Source organism: Pipra filicauda, unplaced genomic scaffold (assembly GCF_003945595.2).
Source record: "Pipra filicauda isolate LSUMZ 115617 unplaced genomic scaffold, ASM394559v2 scaffold252_size1811890_pilon, whole genome shotgun sequence".
Taxonomy (NCBI): Eukaryota; Metazoa; Chordata; class Aves; order Passeriformes; family Pipridae; genus Pipra; species Pipra filicauda.
The window spans coordinates 1,547,595-1,563,543 of NW_024104368.1; the positions used below are offsets into that span (position 1 = coordinate 1,547,595).

The 15,949-nt window shown below is 40.3% G+C and overlaps 1 protein-coding gene across 24 annotated transcripts in view; it reads right to left on the bottom strand.

Moving 5' to 3' along the window:
• ADGRL3 (adhesion G protein-coupled receptor L3) overlaps positions 1-15,949 on the bottom strand; it is a 512,372-nt gene that overhangs the window by 331,502 nt on the left and 164,921 nt on the right. For all 24 annotated transcript variants that reach the window (XM_039382062.1, XM_039382059.1, XM_027725031.2 and 21 more), the window contains one exon: positions 250-488. In XM_039382062.1, coding sequence (XP_039237996.1) covers positions 250-304 — 55 coding nt within the window. In that variant the 5' untranslated portion in view covers positions 305-488. The remainder of the gene's footprint in view (positions 1-249; positions 489-15,949) is intronic.

Below are 15,949 nucleotides of genomic sequence, written 5' to 3' on the forward strand. Positions count from 1 at the left end.
AAGACAATCTGCCTTAACGTAGCAGCTAAACTCAGTAACAGAAATCTTTATGTGTCAGAGTTCTTTGTTTCAGTACTTAACTAGTCATAATGTAGCCTGGGAATTCAAAGACCTGAGGTGGAAGCAGAGAGAGAGAAATCAACATCCTGGAAAAAAACCCACACCATTAGGAAAAGACAGACAAAATCCTCGCTATTTTCTCTTCTCTCTTCCCTTCCCACAGGCAAATTTACACCACCTCTCACTCACCATGGGCTATCGGTGTTAAGAGCATTGTGAAGAACAGCAGCTGTGATGACCACATGACTGTGAAGGAGAGCTTGAAAGTATCCCAGCAAACAAGGTTCAAACAAAAAGGTGAGAGTCCTCCTGTACTTGCTTCCAACACTTCAACTGTTGGCCTTCAATTCACATCCAAAAATGGGGAAAAAACAATCAAAAATAATAGTAATAAAAAAATCCCACAGCCAGTATCCAGAGTCTGAGACCTACAAATGAGAAAGGAAAAAAAATGCAGTTAGTAAAACAACAAGATAGGTGTTTTCAATCAAGTCTTGCTGTGTTTCTTTGCTGCCAGCAGCTGTAAAGGCAAATGTGTCTTCCCCCCTTCCTGGCCCTTCAGATACACGCACATTCCTACATAAAATACGAATTAAAACTTATCCCTGTGCAGAGAGACAGTTTATGCATCTGCTTCCTCTCTCAACCAGTTTTGAACAACAATGTCCACAGATCTAGACAGTCCACAGGCTTTGAAAGCTGACTAGAAAAAACAATTCCATACACATTGCATCTTAGTGTAAGTACATGGGACTTTTAATACAGGGGAGGGGGGAGCAAAGAATAAATGCAAGCTCCTGGAAGAGCACAAAGTCACCAAACTGCCAACAAGACAGGTTGCTTCGTCACTCAGTCTAGGCCATTCCTGTGAGCACACATGGGAAGCACAGTGCTTTAGGAGAAAATCCAACTCAGAGCTGCGACAGAGCTGCAGTCCCTGGCCTGCCTCCCCTTTCCCACAAAACAGAAACCTTTTTTCAATATATGAAACACAGGCGCACATCAACTCAGCTAGTCCCAATGTAGACACCCAAACAACAATCTTAGGCTTCGGCTTTCTCTTTAGCCTCCCACACAGTATGTAATGCAGGTGGACACGCTGGCCAAGAATTATCTATGCAAACATCTGCTATATGTCCTGAACGAGTCAGGCAGAAGCTGAGCCCAGCACTTCCCCAGGTACCTGGGCACTGCACTATTCTGCTAAGACCTTTCACTCTTTTTTGAATTTCTCTCATGCCTCTGCTGCAGAGGCTGACAACAAGATACCAGGCAGTGGGACCAGTAATACGGTTTGGGAGCATTTCCACTGATATGGCTCTTTTTGTTTGAGGCATCCTGTGTGGCTTTTAATCACTGAATCTGGACCAGGCTTTAAACTCGAAAAAAGCCTAAAGTCACCCTTATTCTCTAACAAGCCACTTTCTAGTCACTGGCAGTGACTCGCTCCTAGTCAAGCTCTGCAGTTATTTATTGTGGAATTAAAAATAATGGTCTCATCCATCCCACACGCTTACAGGAAAGCACAGGGAAATCTGAATCCATGTTTGAATAAAAACATTCACTCATTTAACTGGAGAACGTATTCCAGCTTTCCATCATTTTAATCTCTCAAGAAGGGTCTAGATGGCCACAGTGACTCAAACTTGGCAGGAAAAAAACAACTATACAGACTTAAACTACGGCATCAGTTTGAGACTTAGCTCCCCACTGACTTTGAAATGATGAGGAAGTATGAGGAATTGAAAAGTACTTTACGTATTTGTTTTGAACTCCTTAGACTGCAGTCTTCACAGCACTGGTCTAATTAAAAGTCTCTCGAAAAATCTCTGATCAACAGAAGTTATTCTTCTCTGAGCAAAGAAGCTGTTTTTGCCAACTTCTGTTCTTGCCCAAAACCCAGTCTGAGCCAAAAAAACAGTATGAAAAAACTGTGCTGCATGCCATTGTGATGTGGGTATATTTCTGGAAGTTTGGCATGACAAAGTGGCCTTTGTTTTGCTTCCTATCTTTACTGATCAACTAAATCAAACCCCACATTGTTTAGAACTAAAGGCTATAAAGAAGCTGTTTTGAGGGTTTTTTTAATAAATATATCTTTCAGTGCCAAGATTTTATGCTCCCACTCTACTCTCCTCCCCAGTCTGTCCCTGCAATTTGTTCACTCAAATGTATCATTTAGTTTCTGTAGCTTTTTCTCATCTCTGTAACCCGGGTGACTAAAAAGCCCAAGGTCAATCTGCAGTCAAGTGGCTTCTTTATAGACATCCTTGAAATTAAGACTTTGCTGGAGCTGGGAATAATCAAAATGGTCACTGATAATATTTAAAGCCTGTTATTCAAACGGGGACAAGCCTCATGAATATTTTAAACTGTACATTTTAAACAGTGATCAAGTTTTCCATGTATATTTTAGTAGGCTACCAGCACACAAGCTACACCACTGACCATTATTTATGCATACTTTTTCTACAGTATCCTCTGAAAAGTTTTAAGAGTAAGAAGCTTTTTGTGCTACAAAATTTGAAAAGGCATACAGAGATGAGTAAAAGCTATCCAAGCTCAGGTACACTTCCCTAGAGCAAAAGCTCAGTCAGGTAGTGATGGAGTAAAGGTTTGTTTTCTGATTTTAATTTGTTTAAGCTGAATCAGTTCTGAATAATCTAAGTCTGTTAGAAAGAGATAACATTATGGTGCAGTAAAAGGTGTTTGGGTGTAAACTGACAAAGTCACAAATTAATTAGGCTCCCTATCCCAGAGAAGGGATAATTGTCAATAAAATATTTACACAGTGGTCTTTAAAATTGTTTTTATCTGTCTCTATATACCTTCATAATAGGATTCATGGATTTTTTTTTCTATCATCTCATGGGCTGGGGCTGAATGAGAAAGAGGATTCACATGCCCTCTGCAAAGTCCAAGCAAAGTCTAATTTTTGGGAACTAATGTCTTGGAACCACCGGAACTACAAATAAACATTTTATCCTACTGGAAAGTACATTATTGAGTCACAAAGCTCCTGTGCAAAAGAGACAAAAGGACTTGCTCAGCATTATGCACCATTTACTCCAGTCATAAATCTGGTCCAGTATTCTCTGTCCTACCATCCTTCCTGCCAGAGGAGAATATGCCAGAGATGTGGCCTGCCAGGTGGTGTCTGCACACCCTGGCTGGCACAACCTTGCCCTTAAGCCTGCTTCTACAAAGAGTTCAATCCCTTAGGCTTAAGCTCATGCACATATATTAACAAATACACAATGTGTCTGGAGACATGCCAATTGTGTTTAACAACACAGGGCACCACTATATTAACCAAATACATTGTAACGCTACAAAATTCTGGGTGGGTTTGTATTTCGTGTAATCAAATAATCATAGTGTGTTTGTGAACCTGATATCTGCAGGGGAACAGCTAGATAGGAAATGAGTGAAACAACCCTTTTCCTTAGTGGTCACTCAGCCCCTCAGCCCCTCTCGAGTAGCAGTATAAGATGCAGAAAGAGGCCCGCAAAACAAAATTCACTTCATCTCTGGATTACCTCCAGGTAAAGTGCAGCCAAAGAGAGAAACTAGAGCACATATCTGTGAACTGTTCAGTGCAGAGTGTTACATTTATTGATGCAAGAAAGGCATACACTATCACAGTGAAAAATTTAAGGGCTACACTTGACCTAAGGGGGTTTGGAGTTTAACCACAAAGACGATGCAGCCTGCATTGATTTAAAAGAAAGTTCTCCTGCTCACTGACCTTTATACCCATAAGGCTGCCCCTGACACCTTCACAGTCTGATCTCTTGCATCACCCAAACCAGAATTGCATGCCGGCAGTTCCCAAAAATCCTACTCAAAGTGTTACTGACAGAACAGGAGAAAGCCAAAGGAAACTAAGGCCTCATGGTGAAGAGATGAGCAGTGAAGTATTCATCAAGGCGTTGTTCATAAAAGAGCATTATAGACACACTGACAAACTCAACATCTACCCAAGTCTGTTCTTCAGCAGTTGATGTCAAGCAGCACATGGAGCATTTTCTGAGCTCATCTGTCGAGAGTCTACAGGGAGGGTGAAAAAGAAAATTAAACCAGTTCATGTGGTGATCGAACAGATAGGCTGAATTCAAAGCAGAATTCAGTGCAGCGCAAGCCAAGCAGGTCAGAAACCCATTCAATTACTGCCTTCTTCCAAACACGAGCATTTACACCTGCACAAAGCTGGACACAACTCTTCTCATATGGCAAAAGCTACCAGCCTTCCTCAGCTAACCAGCATTTTCTAGGCAGTTGGGGTACAGGAGGGCCGAGAGTGTTTTACAAGGGGGCTTATTAGCAAAAGCCTGATAGAAATGCCCTGTTTTTCTTATCCAGTTTTACTTGCAGTCATTTTCTTCCTACCCCTGAAAACACGCATAGTAAAACTAGCTTCAACAAATCAGTGACGCAAGAACTACTTTATATTTCTTAATACAAAAGATTCCTGCACTTATCTTCTCCTTTGGCAGAAGTCACCTACCAAGTAGAAAATAAATGTGATGTTTCAAACAAATGCTGATTAAATTCACTATTCACAACAGGAAAAGTTTGGAAGTAATTAAACTCTTTGAAGTTGACGGACCAAGCTGGAATCATGGATGTAATCCCCCATTCTCAGCATCTGCCACTTGAGACAATTTATTCCAGGCAACATTTTCAGAATTTAACCAAGAGAGGGAAGAAAAATAACCCCAGTAAGAAAAACTATAACATGCAATCTCTGTAAAATTAAACTAACTGCAATTTAATGTTAGAAAACTTCTTTGACTAAGAGAATGAACTGTTATTTCCACTCTCATTATGAATGTCTAAACAAAAGAATTACTGCAATACATTTGGCCATAAGTTGTTTGCAAAACACATTTTAATTGTTTATTTGTACTTAAAAAAAGAAAAGACTTCATTAAAAAAGCTAAGTTGTGCTCCTCCAACCTCCTTCCACCTTTACCCTGTCAGGTACTCAGGGTTTGGCTCCCTGGTCACTTTGTGATGGCAGCAACACAACCTGCCACGTAAAAGGTCACACAGGTTACTGACTGTATAACACAAGGGGAGCAGGGCAGGAGCAGGCTGCAATCCTGGCATTTCAGTGGAACCACATGCACTTGCACTCCTAGCCACTCACTGAAGTTACTGCTACAGGGACATGGTTATTTATGGACGGATTTTTTCCGTGAGCATTTTCAAGAAGCCCAGAATGTGTTTCTGAGACACAAACTGAATTGTCTGTAGACTTTCATTCGTGTCTGCATTTAGCCCAGGAGAATATTCATACTATACCACAAGTACTTAAAAACTCAGAGTTCTCACCAAGTTCAGAAAAACAAGCTTTTTTCCCCTCAAAATATGAAGCAGCAGCCACAGTTTTTGGCTCTTTATTTCAGGTTTTAAGTTTGCCAGATGCGAGGAGGCTTTGTGAGAGACCCAGTGAGCTCTCTCACAGACAGGATTCACCAACCTGTGTTTAAACATGCTCACATCTATGTCTTCCTGTACTGCAGATCCTGTTCCTGCTCTTTTTCATGTCTCTGTTGGGGCAGTGAACTCAGAAGGAAGCTCTTCAACACACTCACCCCATATGTACAAAATGACATAATATTTCTAAGTCCCTACTTCCAAGCACTTTAATCTGTATTTCACCTAATTGTCATTCCTGTATATTAACATTCATTTCATCCATACTGTTTGAAAGCCTAAAACCATTCTGCCCTTTACTCCTCCTTTATAGCTGATGCAGCACTCTGAGAAGTAATTTTTAAAACCTTAAAAGCCAGCAACAATGACGGCAAAGTCTAATAAGTTTGTGTTTACCCTACATTCTCCAGTATCGCTGCAGTGCTACTTATGCCTCCCTGAGGGGAACAGCCAAGGCAGTAAGGAATCACTATCAGCTCAAACCAAGCCACATCAACCACCTGTTTAGGCTATAATTCAAAGTGACAAAGAGCTCTTTAGATGTTCTGTGGGATTTGCTGCAAAATAACTCAAGTGTTAACTGAGTTACTTCATTTCAGATTAATCAAGCCTTTGATAAGAGCACACACAAATACAGACCAGCCAAATATAGTAGCTTTTTTTTTTCTTGTGTAGGTGAAATGGAGGTTTTTGTGATGTTCCAAAGGTCAAAAGGGGAACTTAAGATATCAGCTTGTTGGTTTTCCCATTCAATCCAGAATCAAAGCAATTTCAGCAGAAAATGATAATCAGACTAATAGTGAAGCTATTCACGTATCTTGTTACTTCACAAGTGAGAATGGAGGAAGGAACAGAGAGAAAAGTTAAGAGTTTTTGAAATATGGTCCAGAAGCTTAGAAATATTGTAATGAATTGCACATCTGAGTATCGCAGCTACTGAATGTTCCAGACTTTCCTTAAGTGCCTGCTGGTTATCCTTGGCAATATGCTTCATTCCAGATTTAAGAGGAAAGTACACCATTCACAAGGTCCCTGGATGTGTGCAAATATATGATAACACATGCAAAATTTCAAAAGGTGCAGAGTATCATATGAAGATGTGGTAAAATATGCTAATGTTTGTATTGCATTACCACCCCAGATCAGTGTGCTTTCTGAAAACTGATTACGAAAAACTTGGTACTCTCCCTGGTTAAGCACCACCTGCTAAAGCAGCTCACAACTGGCAAGAAGCAAGTCAGTCCCTCCACCACTCCAAACCCATCAGGGAAAAAAAAAAAGCCTACAAGTCTTGGGAACAACTATGCAGCTCTTCACACAAGCTGCATAGTGCCATAAACTTCTGACCACCTGAAACAAGCCTATTTCATCATCATATACAGCAGTTATTCAACAATATTCTGCAAACCTTTGGGGAGGTGTTAAGATCCTTCTCAAAAAATTTATTATACCTACATAATACACCATCTTTCTCAAATGTTTTAGTTTGCAGCACATCTTTACAAAGAAGAAAAATAATGCATAGGCAAGCCCTCTTCACAGTATTGCCAACAGTTATGATTTCATCGCAAAACTCGGTATGTGGCAACTCCTTGCAATAATGAAAATTTCAGCTTACTTTTCAAGTAAATTTCTCCTTACGGAGAGAAGCTGAAAAATAGGACCCAAATACAGCTCAGAGGTTTAGTAAACCGGTGGCAAATAAACACAACTCAACATATTTATTTGATTTGAAATTCGCATGATTTTTAATCAAATCTCGAATATTTTTTTCTGTGAATGATTCACAATGTTGAAAGTCTGGGTTTGACAATACTCTTGTATTCCACAGAGCCTTTGGCAATTCTTCTGTGACAAATAAAACACATGTGGTGCATGCATTGAAAATGCAGACAAGCTTATCACCAGGGTCAGCATTATTTCAACTTCCCTTCGCTACCATAAGCTGATCTTGTATTTTAAGGTATCTCCTCTCCTACACATACCAGCCCTATTTATTCAAATGTCTTACCATGGCTGTAATTGTGATGGCACAGATCCTACACTGGATCTTGCTTTAACCTGAGGAAGTGACAGCCTCCAGGGAGAAAATAAGCCAAAGGAAGTAACAGAAAATTCCAAGAGAGTTCAAATAGGGGAAGTAAAGTGTGATATTGGGACCAAAGGAGAAATACTGCTAAATACCTCTGGATGTAGCCTTTAAAATAGTTTTCAATATTCATTTATCCCTCCTATCTCTCCCTTCCTGCTCTGTCTCCTTCATACCACCTTTGATTTTCTTCCTTTCCTCTTCCTGGCAGGGAAGGACCTATTTAACTTAACAGTGCCCCAAACCAAGCAGCAGTTGCAGATAGAGAGTGAAAGAGTTTAGTGCCATTCCGCCATCACAGCAGGATTGGGTTTTGAGGATGGGATTCCTTCCAGGGGAGTGTAGGGGAATGCAGGCAGGGGCCATTTCTCCTTTGACTGCCACTCATCAGGAGGCAGCCCAAAGCCCATATGAGTGGGCTCCTTTTCTCCGTGCATCATCCAGGAACAGGAGGATGGTACACAGGCTTTTGAAGCTGTTTGTGCCCCAGAAGTGACATACGTCAGAGAGGTTTCTTACTTGCAAAAATGATAGCGGACCACTGTTTTTGTGGGTCCTGCAATTCAGAAAAGGGGAAAAGGGCTGCCCTGTGTTCACCTCGCGGCACACTCTTTCACAGCTCAGTTGGCCCCACAGTTCCTTGGCTATGAAGGCTAAATAGTGGAGTTAAAGCCATCAACAGCTACAGAGAATTGAACACTGCTGAGCTGAAGCAGAGAGCCTGCCCTCCTTGATGGCTTGTTTTGTGAGACCTGACAGACAGCACCGCATGAACCAAAATACCAGGATCACAACTGCATTTGTCATAGGAAGCAGTACTTCAGACAATGCTGGACTTCCTCGGCCTTTGACTTACTCCAGCTCCAGTAAATACTCACAAATACAGCTATATGCAGTAATAAAACAGGCAAAGGGTACCACTTGACTGAGGAATCACAGTGAAAACAGTAGCAAAGCTGTAATCTATTTCCTATGTGTAAAATCTGTATCCAGTGCATTTTTATTCTGCTCTTGCTTACTATTCCCTTCTCAAACGGATGGTAACAGATATTGCTTCTTTTGCACTAAAGCTGTAGCTTCCTTCGCTTTCTGTGCTGATTAGGAAATTAACAGGCAGTGTAAGCAAGGATACATCCTTTTGCCATTTAAGATGTACTGCTTTTGAAAGACTTAAGAGTAACAGTAAGAGACCACCTAAACATGCAACTCTATGCACACACGCACACTATTAAATGGAACAAAAGTAGTTGGCAAATGAGATTAATGGCAAAAGCCATGTAACACATTTTTAAAAGAAAGTTATCTAGGAAAAAGATAAATTTAATTGTCTTTCAGAGCTGTTATGATGTAATAAATGTCTACTAATGTTTAGCAGCAAATTGGCTTTTAATGATCATTGCTATTTTTAGCTGGTGGGTGACATGTAGTTTAGATATAAACCAGATTTATGTTTTACACACCAGGATGACTTTACTTTCTCAGATGACTCTCCTTGACTTAACCTCTTCACACCCCACAAGACATTTAATATAATTTTATTTCTAATAGACTGTGAGCCAATAGGATTGTATTTGCTACTACTGATGTTTTCAATGAGAAATAAAATCAATGAGGTTTATGCTGAAGATAAGTGTAAGTGATTAGCTAAGTGTAAGTGGCTTGGAAAATATTAGGAGGGTTATATTATTCAACCAAATTATGCAAATTAAGAAAGACTCTAGATTGAAGTAAAATTTATGAAACACTCCTGACCTTGCCGTGTTGGAAAAAAATCTTAGCTAGAATTTGTTCTTTTGGGAGTAACTCAAAGATGAGTATTAGCAGGTGAGAAACTGCGTCTCATTTTTTAATACAAGCAGGGAACCTTAAGCATTCATACTTACAAGTTAAAAAAAAAAAATCTTCCTAGACCTACAGACAAAGAGCAGCCCAGTGGGTTGCTAGGAGAAAAACAAACAGAACTTGATGTAGTATAAAAAGAGCAGGCAAGCGAGGCAAAGCCCATGCATACACTGACTGGGAAAGCAAGACAGTAACACAGAAGCTGCATTCTGTATCATGAAAATAGTAAGGGATACGCAGAGAGAAGAATAAAGGGTGCATCTAAATTTGTAGGTGTGGTATTCTCCAATGAGATACATACATAGAAACAACAGAAAAAGCAATAGACCAAATTACCTAACAGAAAGTATTTGCAGTTCCCTAAAGCAAATGTCTGTGTAGTAATAATGAAGAGTCTGTTTTTCCACATTTTACCATGTTAATGGCTTCTGTTGCACATTAATCAAGAGTCGAACCTCTTTGATCTTTGAAGGGAAAAAAAAAAAGAAATATTATTACACTCATTTTCTGCACAGATACTTTTGTTATTATTTGTAGTCTGCTAACAGAAGTCACCATCTCACCGAAAGCCTACTTATGAAAGATCCTGAGAATTCTCACAGTAAAACACAACTTTTTTCATCCTTCTCCCTTCCTCCTAATATTATCCAATCAACAAAGAATGGGAGGAAAACATTCTTTTGCAGGGAACAGATGTAGAGAGATAGAGGCTAGGAATTTCTATGGGTGCCCTTCAACTCTGAAATCAAGCTTCAGCCAGTAAGTGGACTATTTCCAGCTGACTTTGATAACAAGTGGTAAACACTCAACATTTCCTTAACCCCTGCAGAAGCATCCCTTCAGAGCAACTGCACCCAGTCCAATCTCTAGTGAGAACACCCTTCTCCTCTCCATGCCCCCACCCCAAAATTTGCAGTTGCCTTAGCTTTGTTCCTCTCCAAAGGAAGACTCTGGAGATCTTTTGGGTCAAAAAGATTACTTTGGAGATCTTTAGTGAACCCAGTCTCTTCCCAAGCTACTACTTCAGCACCAAAGCTCAATTAGTAAGCCAGATACCAAATCTCCCATCAAACCTTACGGAAAAGAAGTAATATCCTCATCACCTCACTGCCTTCCCAAACTGCGAGGGCAGAACAACAGCCAACCTTGTAAGAAAATGCTGCTAAGCCCCTGTCCAGTGAAAACGTGAGGGCTCAGCTATGTACAAAGGTGCTCTGATGTCACACCAAGCCACCAGTCCCCCCTCAAATACAAGCTGACAGACTGCAACTTCTTTGATCTCCTTCCTAATGAGGAGCATCATACCACTACACACAACAGCGACTTGAAATCTGAAAGGGCTGCTGCGGTACAGCTGAAAGCCAACAATTCTCTTGGTACTACAAAGGAAACATTTTATACCAGGAACTCTGGACAGATAAAATATTTATATAATACAGATCGCACATACTTCTCTCTTCCCTTCTGAAGTGAAACAAAGGCCAGATATTTCCAGCTGAAACTACAAGAGGGATCTTAACTAAACAGAACGTTTAAACCTGGTTGGAATTTCACCAAGAGCTCCCAGCTGAAGCCTCAGCTCTCATATCACAACCTGGCATCATCAAGATATACATGGTAACAAGGTCTTCTCCAAAGTGACTGGTACCCTAACTCTTGTAAAAGGTATTTTTAAAGGCAAAATACTTGCTTTTTGCAAAAGCAAAGCAAGTTTCACAAAAGAAAAGCTTACTTCAGTAGGAAGCACTTGTGCTCTTCAAAGAGTCCTATCAAGTTTTAAATAGTAAAATTCTTGGGTGGGTGAAAGGTTAAAATTCATTAACTGAGTGCTTTCTTGCAGAAATTAACTTTGAAGACAGTGAGTGCTTTTTAAGAGAACTGTCTTGGGCAGCTGAGTAAGAAATGCAAGACGCTCTCTTTTCATGCCTCATAGCTGAGGATCAGTAGCAACCAGAGAAAACACACCTGTTGTGAAATCTGCCAATATAAGATGTGCCTGCCTCTGTAAGCCTCAAGGTAAATAATGGCCTATTCCATAGTAACAATCTTGCCACAGAATGTTAGCTGAAGTCCTAGAAAATGATGCAGTGTAATGTAGAGAATGGGAAGGGGGAAAACAGCAAATCAAACCCTGCAACTTCTTCAGTGCCTTTTTCCTCCCAAATAAACCTACTCCTACTTGACTCTTCCTGAAATTACGGGATTGTAATTTGTCAATAACTGTGCTCTCATTTGTAGTTTGTCCAACTGAAGCAATGAACTTCTGTAACATTTTACGTTTTCAGGTTCACATTGAATTTAAAATAATCAACAGAACATTGTAAACATGTAACTCACTCACTGGTATCTAGCAAAATCAAATCCCATCAAATACAGCCCAACTGAAATGGGATGGCTGTACCACTAGAGACTGTGCAATGAACTTAATTACTCAGTTTCCATTATTTCTAAGGAAACAATAAACAATCTCATTTCCATATACCTTTAAGTACAATAGCTGTAAAATGTGCAGTAACACCTTTATTTGTGATGGTACATATGAAGTATGCAAGTCCGCTTCTGATCTTGCTCTTAATGCAGTGTTTCCACCTAGATAAAAAGTGAGATGCCTCAGCAGCCAAGGAGCAACATTTAATTGCAGAAGTCATATTCAATTCCAAAGAAGAAATTAAGCACCTCTGGCAAGTATAAGGCAAGATAATTAATCTGATGTATGGGCCTGTCTCTTATGATATTTTGCAAGGGACTCTGTAAATACCAAAATGTAGCTATGTTTGATGTGCAATATGAATTGGGGGGGGGGAGGGGGAAGAAGAATTTTGCTATCTCTTGAAATGTTCCCTGTGAAAGAAAGACCTCATTTTTCATTCCTCTACAGGAGAGGGTTTCAAAAACACTGCTATAATGCTAGCTCATCTGAGGTCAGTGGCAAAATCCCGCTGATGTCTGTAGGAAGATGTACAACCAAGAGAGAGCTTTGGAAATCATCACCCTAAGCCTTGTAAGCAGCAAGTAAAACCTCTGTTATTTAAGGTCATGGATAGAAGTGGGACTGCACCAAAGTATTTCATTTGATTATCTGAAAGGCAATTCACTGTAAACAACAAACAACAACTCTTTACTACATCTTTACTTTGACTTATTTTACCGTAAGAGAAGTAAGCACTCTAGTTTATAAAACAAGGGAATAAATGAGAGATATCAACCCTAAACATTTTGCTAAAGCAATCACTCTTTTGTTCATTTTCTTCTCCCTATAAGGATGATTCACAAGGGTAAAGCAGAAACACTAGGCTTCAAAAGTAACCAAAATTGGCAAATCGTGCAGAAAGATAGATAGTGTCATTGTTTAGTACTTGGCACCAGCGTGGATCTGAGCAAGCAAGAACACAGATTGCCTGTGATGGGAAAATCTATCAAATGTAACAGAGCCAACTGATGGCTAAAAATCTAACATTAAGATCCTTTCATTCCCTGCTTACCTTACATTTACATGAGCTTCACTTCCAAAGCAAAGAGACCCCAAAGAGGCAGTGTCTGAATTGAAAGAGAACTGTATTTCTGCTAAGAGGAAGATCAAGACCGTCTGTTGATCCAAACTTACCATCAAGAAAAAGTACATTACCTAAAGTAATTTTCTCCAAACTAAAATTTTTCTATTCAAGCTTTGCCTAGACTGTTACAGAAATATGGAGGGAAGACTTGAATGTGTTTTCTCAGAGCAAGAAAGGGTAGGTTGCTTCCTGGCATCAGTGTCCCTTCAGACCGCATAATTCAACACTGTCTTTACCCAAAGCTCACATTCAGTGCAAACGCAGCCAGCACAGTTCAGCAGCACATCATACACATGCCCAGAGACTGAGATCCCAGCCAGGGCTGCCTCATTATGGAAGAAAACAGAAATAGCTTTCCTAAATTGGATGCGATCACCAGGAACAGTTCAGCATCAAATGCTTCAGAATCTACTGTAAAAAGCCAAAGCACTAAATGCCAGTAGATTTTAGCCTTAAGGTGAGAGACCAGGGAGAGCCCAAGTGGGGCAGTTTGCTATCAGAAATTTATCAAAGAGTTAATGCATGATTTCTTCCTCCCACATTAGGAATTAAAACCACTGATGTGGGGCTCAGATTGGTAGAGTGAAGGGGGGGGAGAGATGACCCAAACAAGCACCTTCTCACAGCTTCAGTCACAGCTAGAGAGAGAGCAACGCCTGGCAAAGAACTCCACTAACGTCAGAGGTTGAGTCTTCACCCATGACAGTCTTGTTGGGTGCCACAGTTCCATATTGACAGCAGGAAACAAAAATGCCTTTTCATGGCAATCAGGTTGGGAAACTTCTAGGAATTTCCTTCCTTTTTAAAATTGCTCTTCTTTTTAAAAGACTTCCCATTTTGAGACACTCAGTCCAAATGTGTTGGTCTTACAACAAATGCACAAGAAATTGTAGCAATTTCTCCAAATGCAAGAAAATGCATTTGGAGTAATTGCTCCAAAATGAAAATGCAAGAAAATCAGGGGGTTTTACAAGCCTGAAGAGCCACACTGCCTGAAGAAGGAGTTAATCATCCCAATGACAAGGAAATCATCCTGGGTTACCCAGCAGCAGAGCTGAATGTCACTCTGAAGCACCTGAGGTCCTTGGCTCACATGACTGAGATATATCAGGAACTTCTCAAACAGCCTACACATATCAGGGAAATCCTGGAAAAGATGCCTTTATCTCTTCCTTGAGAATCAGAATTATGTAAGCTCTCCTTCAGGACAACAGAAGATACAGATTTGCTCTTATGCCAGCATTTCAGATCAAAACGACGTTTTTCTGAATTTTACACATTTTCCTGAAAATAATTATCAATTTTAATATTTTTTAAATAAGCATTTCCTATTACCCACTTAGAAATTAGTTTTTCTGATAATGTTGCAATCCACGGCACTTCATTTTAAGAAACTAAGGTGCTCTTAACAGAAGATTTCAGTTGTATTGGAACATTCTGGCTGATACATGATTTTGATTTAAAAACACTCAATTTGCTGGAGAAAATAGTATCCCTGGATTTTTTTTCCCCTCCTCAAAACTGCCAATAACTTAAAGCAATTTTCTCCCTACTCAGTGGAGAAGATATGTGCAATATGATGACTCAGATCACTGTTCTGTGAAATGGTCATACCACTGGGCAGCCCACTATGAGCTGAGAGGAGAACCAGGAGGAAAACACCATTCTGCTGAAAAATGAAGGCTGCTGCAGGAAAGCTCTCCATGACCCTGATTTCTGATTTTCCATAATTTCTGTTACGCTTCCCTCAGCAAAAGGGCAAGTCCTCTCTCCCTCATCCTCCTCCAGTGCAAAATCCACATATATTTTCAGGTCAACATTTTCCTGCTACCAAATATACTTCAGCTTGTATACGCTCCACCTAATTAACACCCATAACCTCTACCCCACTGGGCTCAGTCCAGAACCCACTGCCTTTTCCCCCAGAGTCCCCCACTGCCTTGAGCAAAAGCCTTTCATTACTGCAAGTAAAGACAAGACTGAGGGGAGCTTATAAGTCAAGAGTAGTTGAGGACACAGACCTCCCTAGAATTGTCTTTATAGGTAATTAGAAGTCAGCCACAACTAAAACAAAACAGCTCGTCAAACAGTAGGTCTGTTCCCTAGTGGCAAGCTCACCAGTACCAGCAGTAAGGATGAATGCAATACGCTCTTTTGTCCAAGTTACCAACTTCAGCATTACTCCTGCAGAAAGGCGGGCAGTAGGGAAGAAAAGTGAGAGAATGAAGTATGTTCCAGCATTGCCATCCTCGAGTGCCCCACAATCAGTTCAAGCACTTTCCTCTGCAAGACTCTCTTGCATTTCAGCTCCCTCTACACACTTTAGTTTCCTACCTGCCTTGAAACACATTCACTAGTGTTTAGCTTTCAAAGAAACGAGGTTCGAGACTGAAGTGTTCTTTCACTGATCTTTCTCTGACACAATCTGGGCCTTGCTATTCTCATCTACAAATGACTGGTACTGGAGAGGCAGCGTCAGTCTTCCCCACCATGCACGGCAGCATTGGCCAGGAAAACACTATAGACACAAAAAGTTCATGTCAGGAATAATTGGAAGTAAAGCTCAGAACTGTCTTTCAAAAGAGAAAAAGAAAAAGAAAAAAGAAAAAAGAGTGAATCCTGAAATGGTTGATATAGCACTTTTGACACATAGGACTTTCTTGTGCCTTCCTCTCTGCAGCTTTACACTACCTTCCCTTGTAAAAACAGCCAGCACTTTTGATTCGTTTCTGAATACTAATCTTCTAGACAGCAGCAGGATTTTATCCCGTTAAAGTGAAAATATCAGTCAGACTGGCTCACTCTAATTAAGCTATTGTCATGTACACAATTTCAGGGAATACCCTTGTAGTCCACAACTAAGGCTAAACCAGGACTAAGCCTTCTTCATAGCCCTTCAGCATCTCTATATCTACTCACTGTAATTTAAACTGGTAAAGCTCTTAGGAAACGCAGAAAGCCC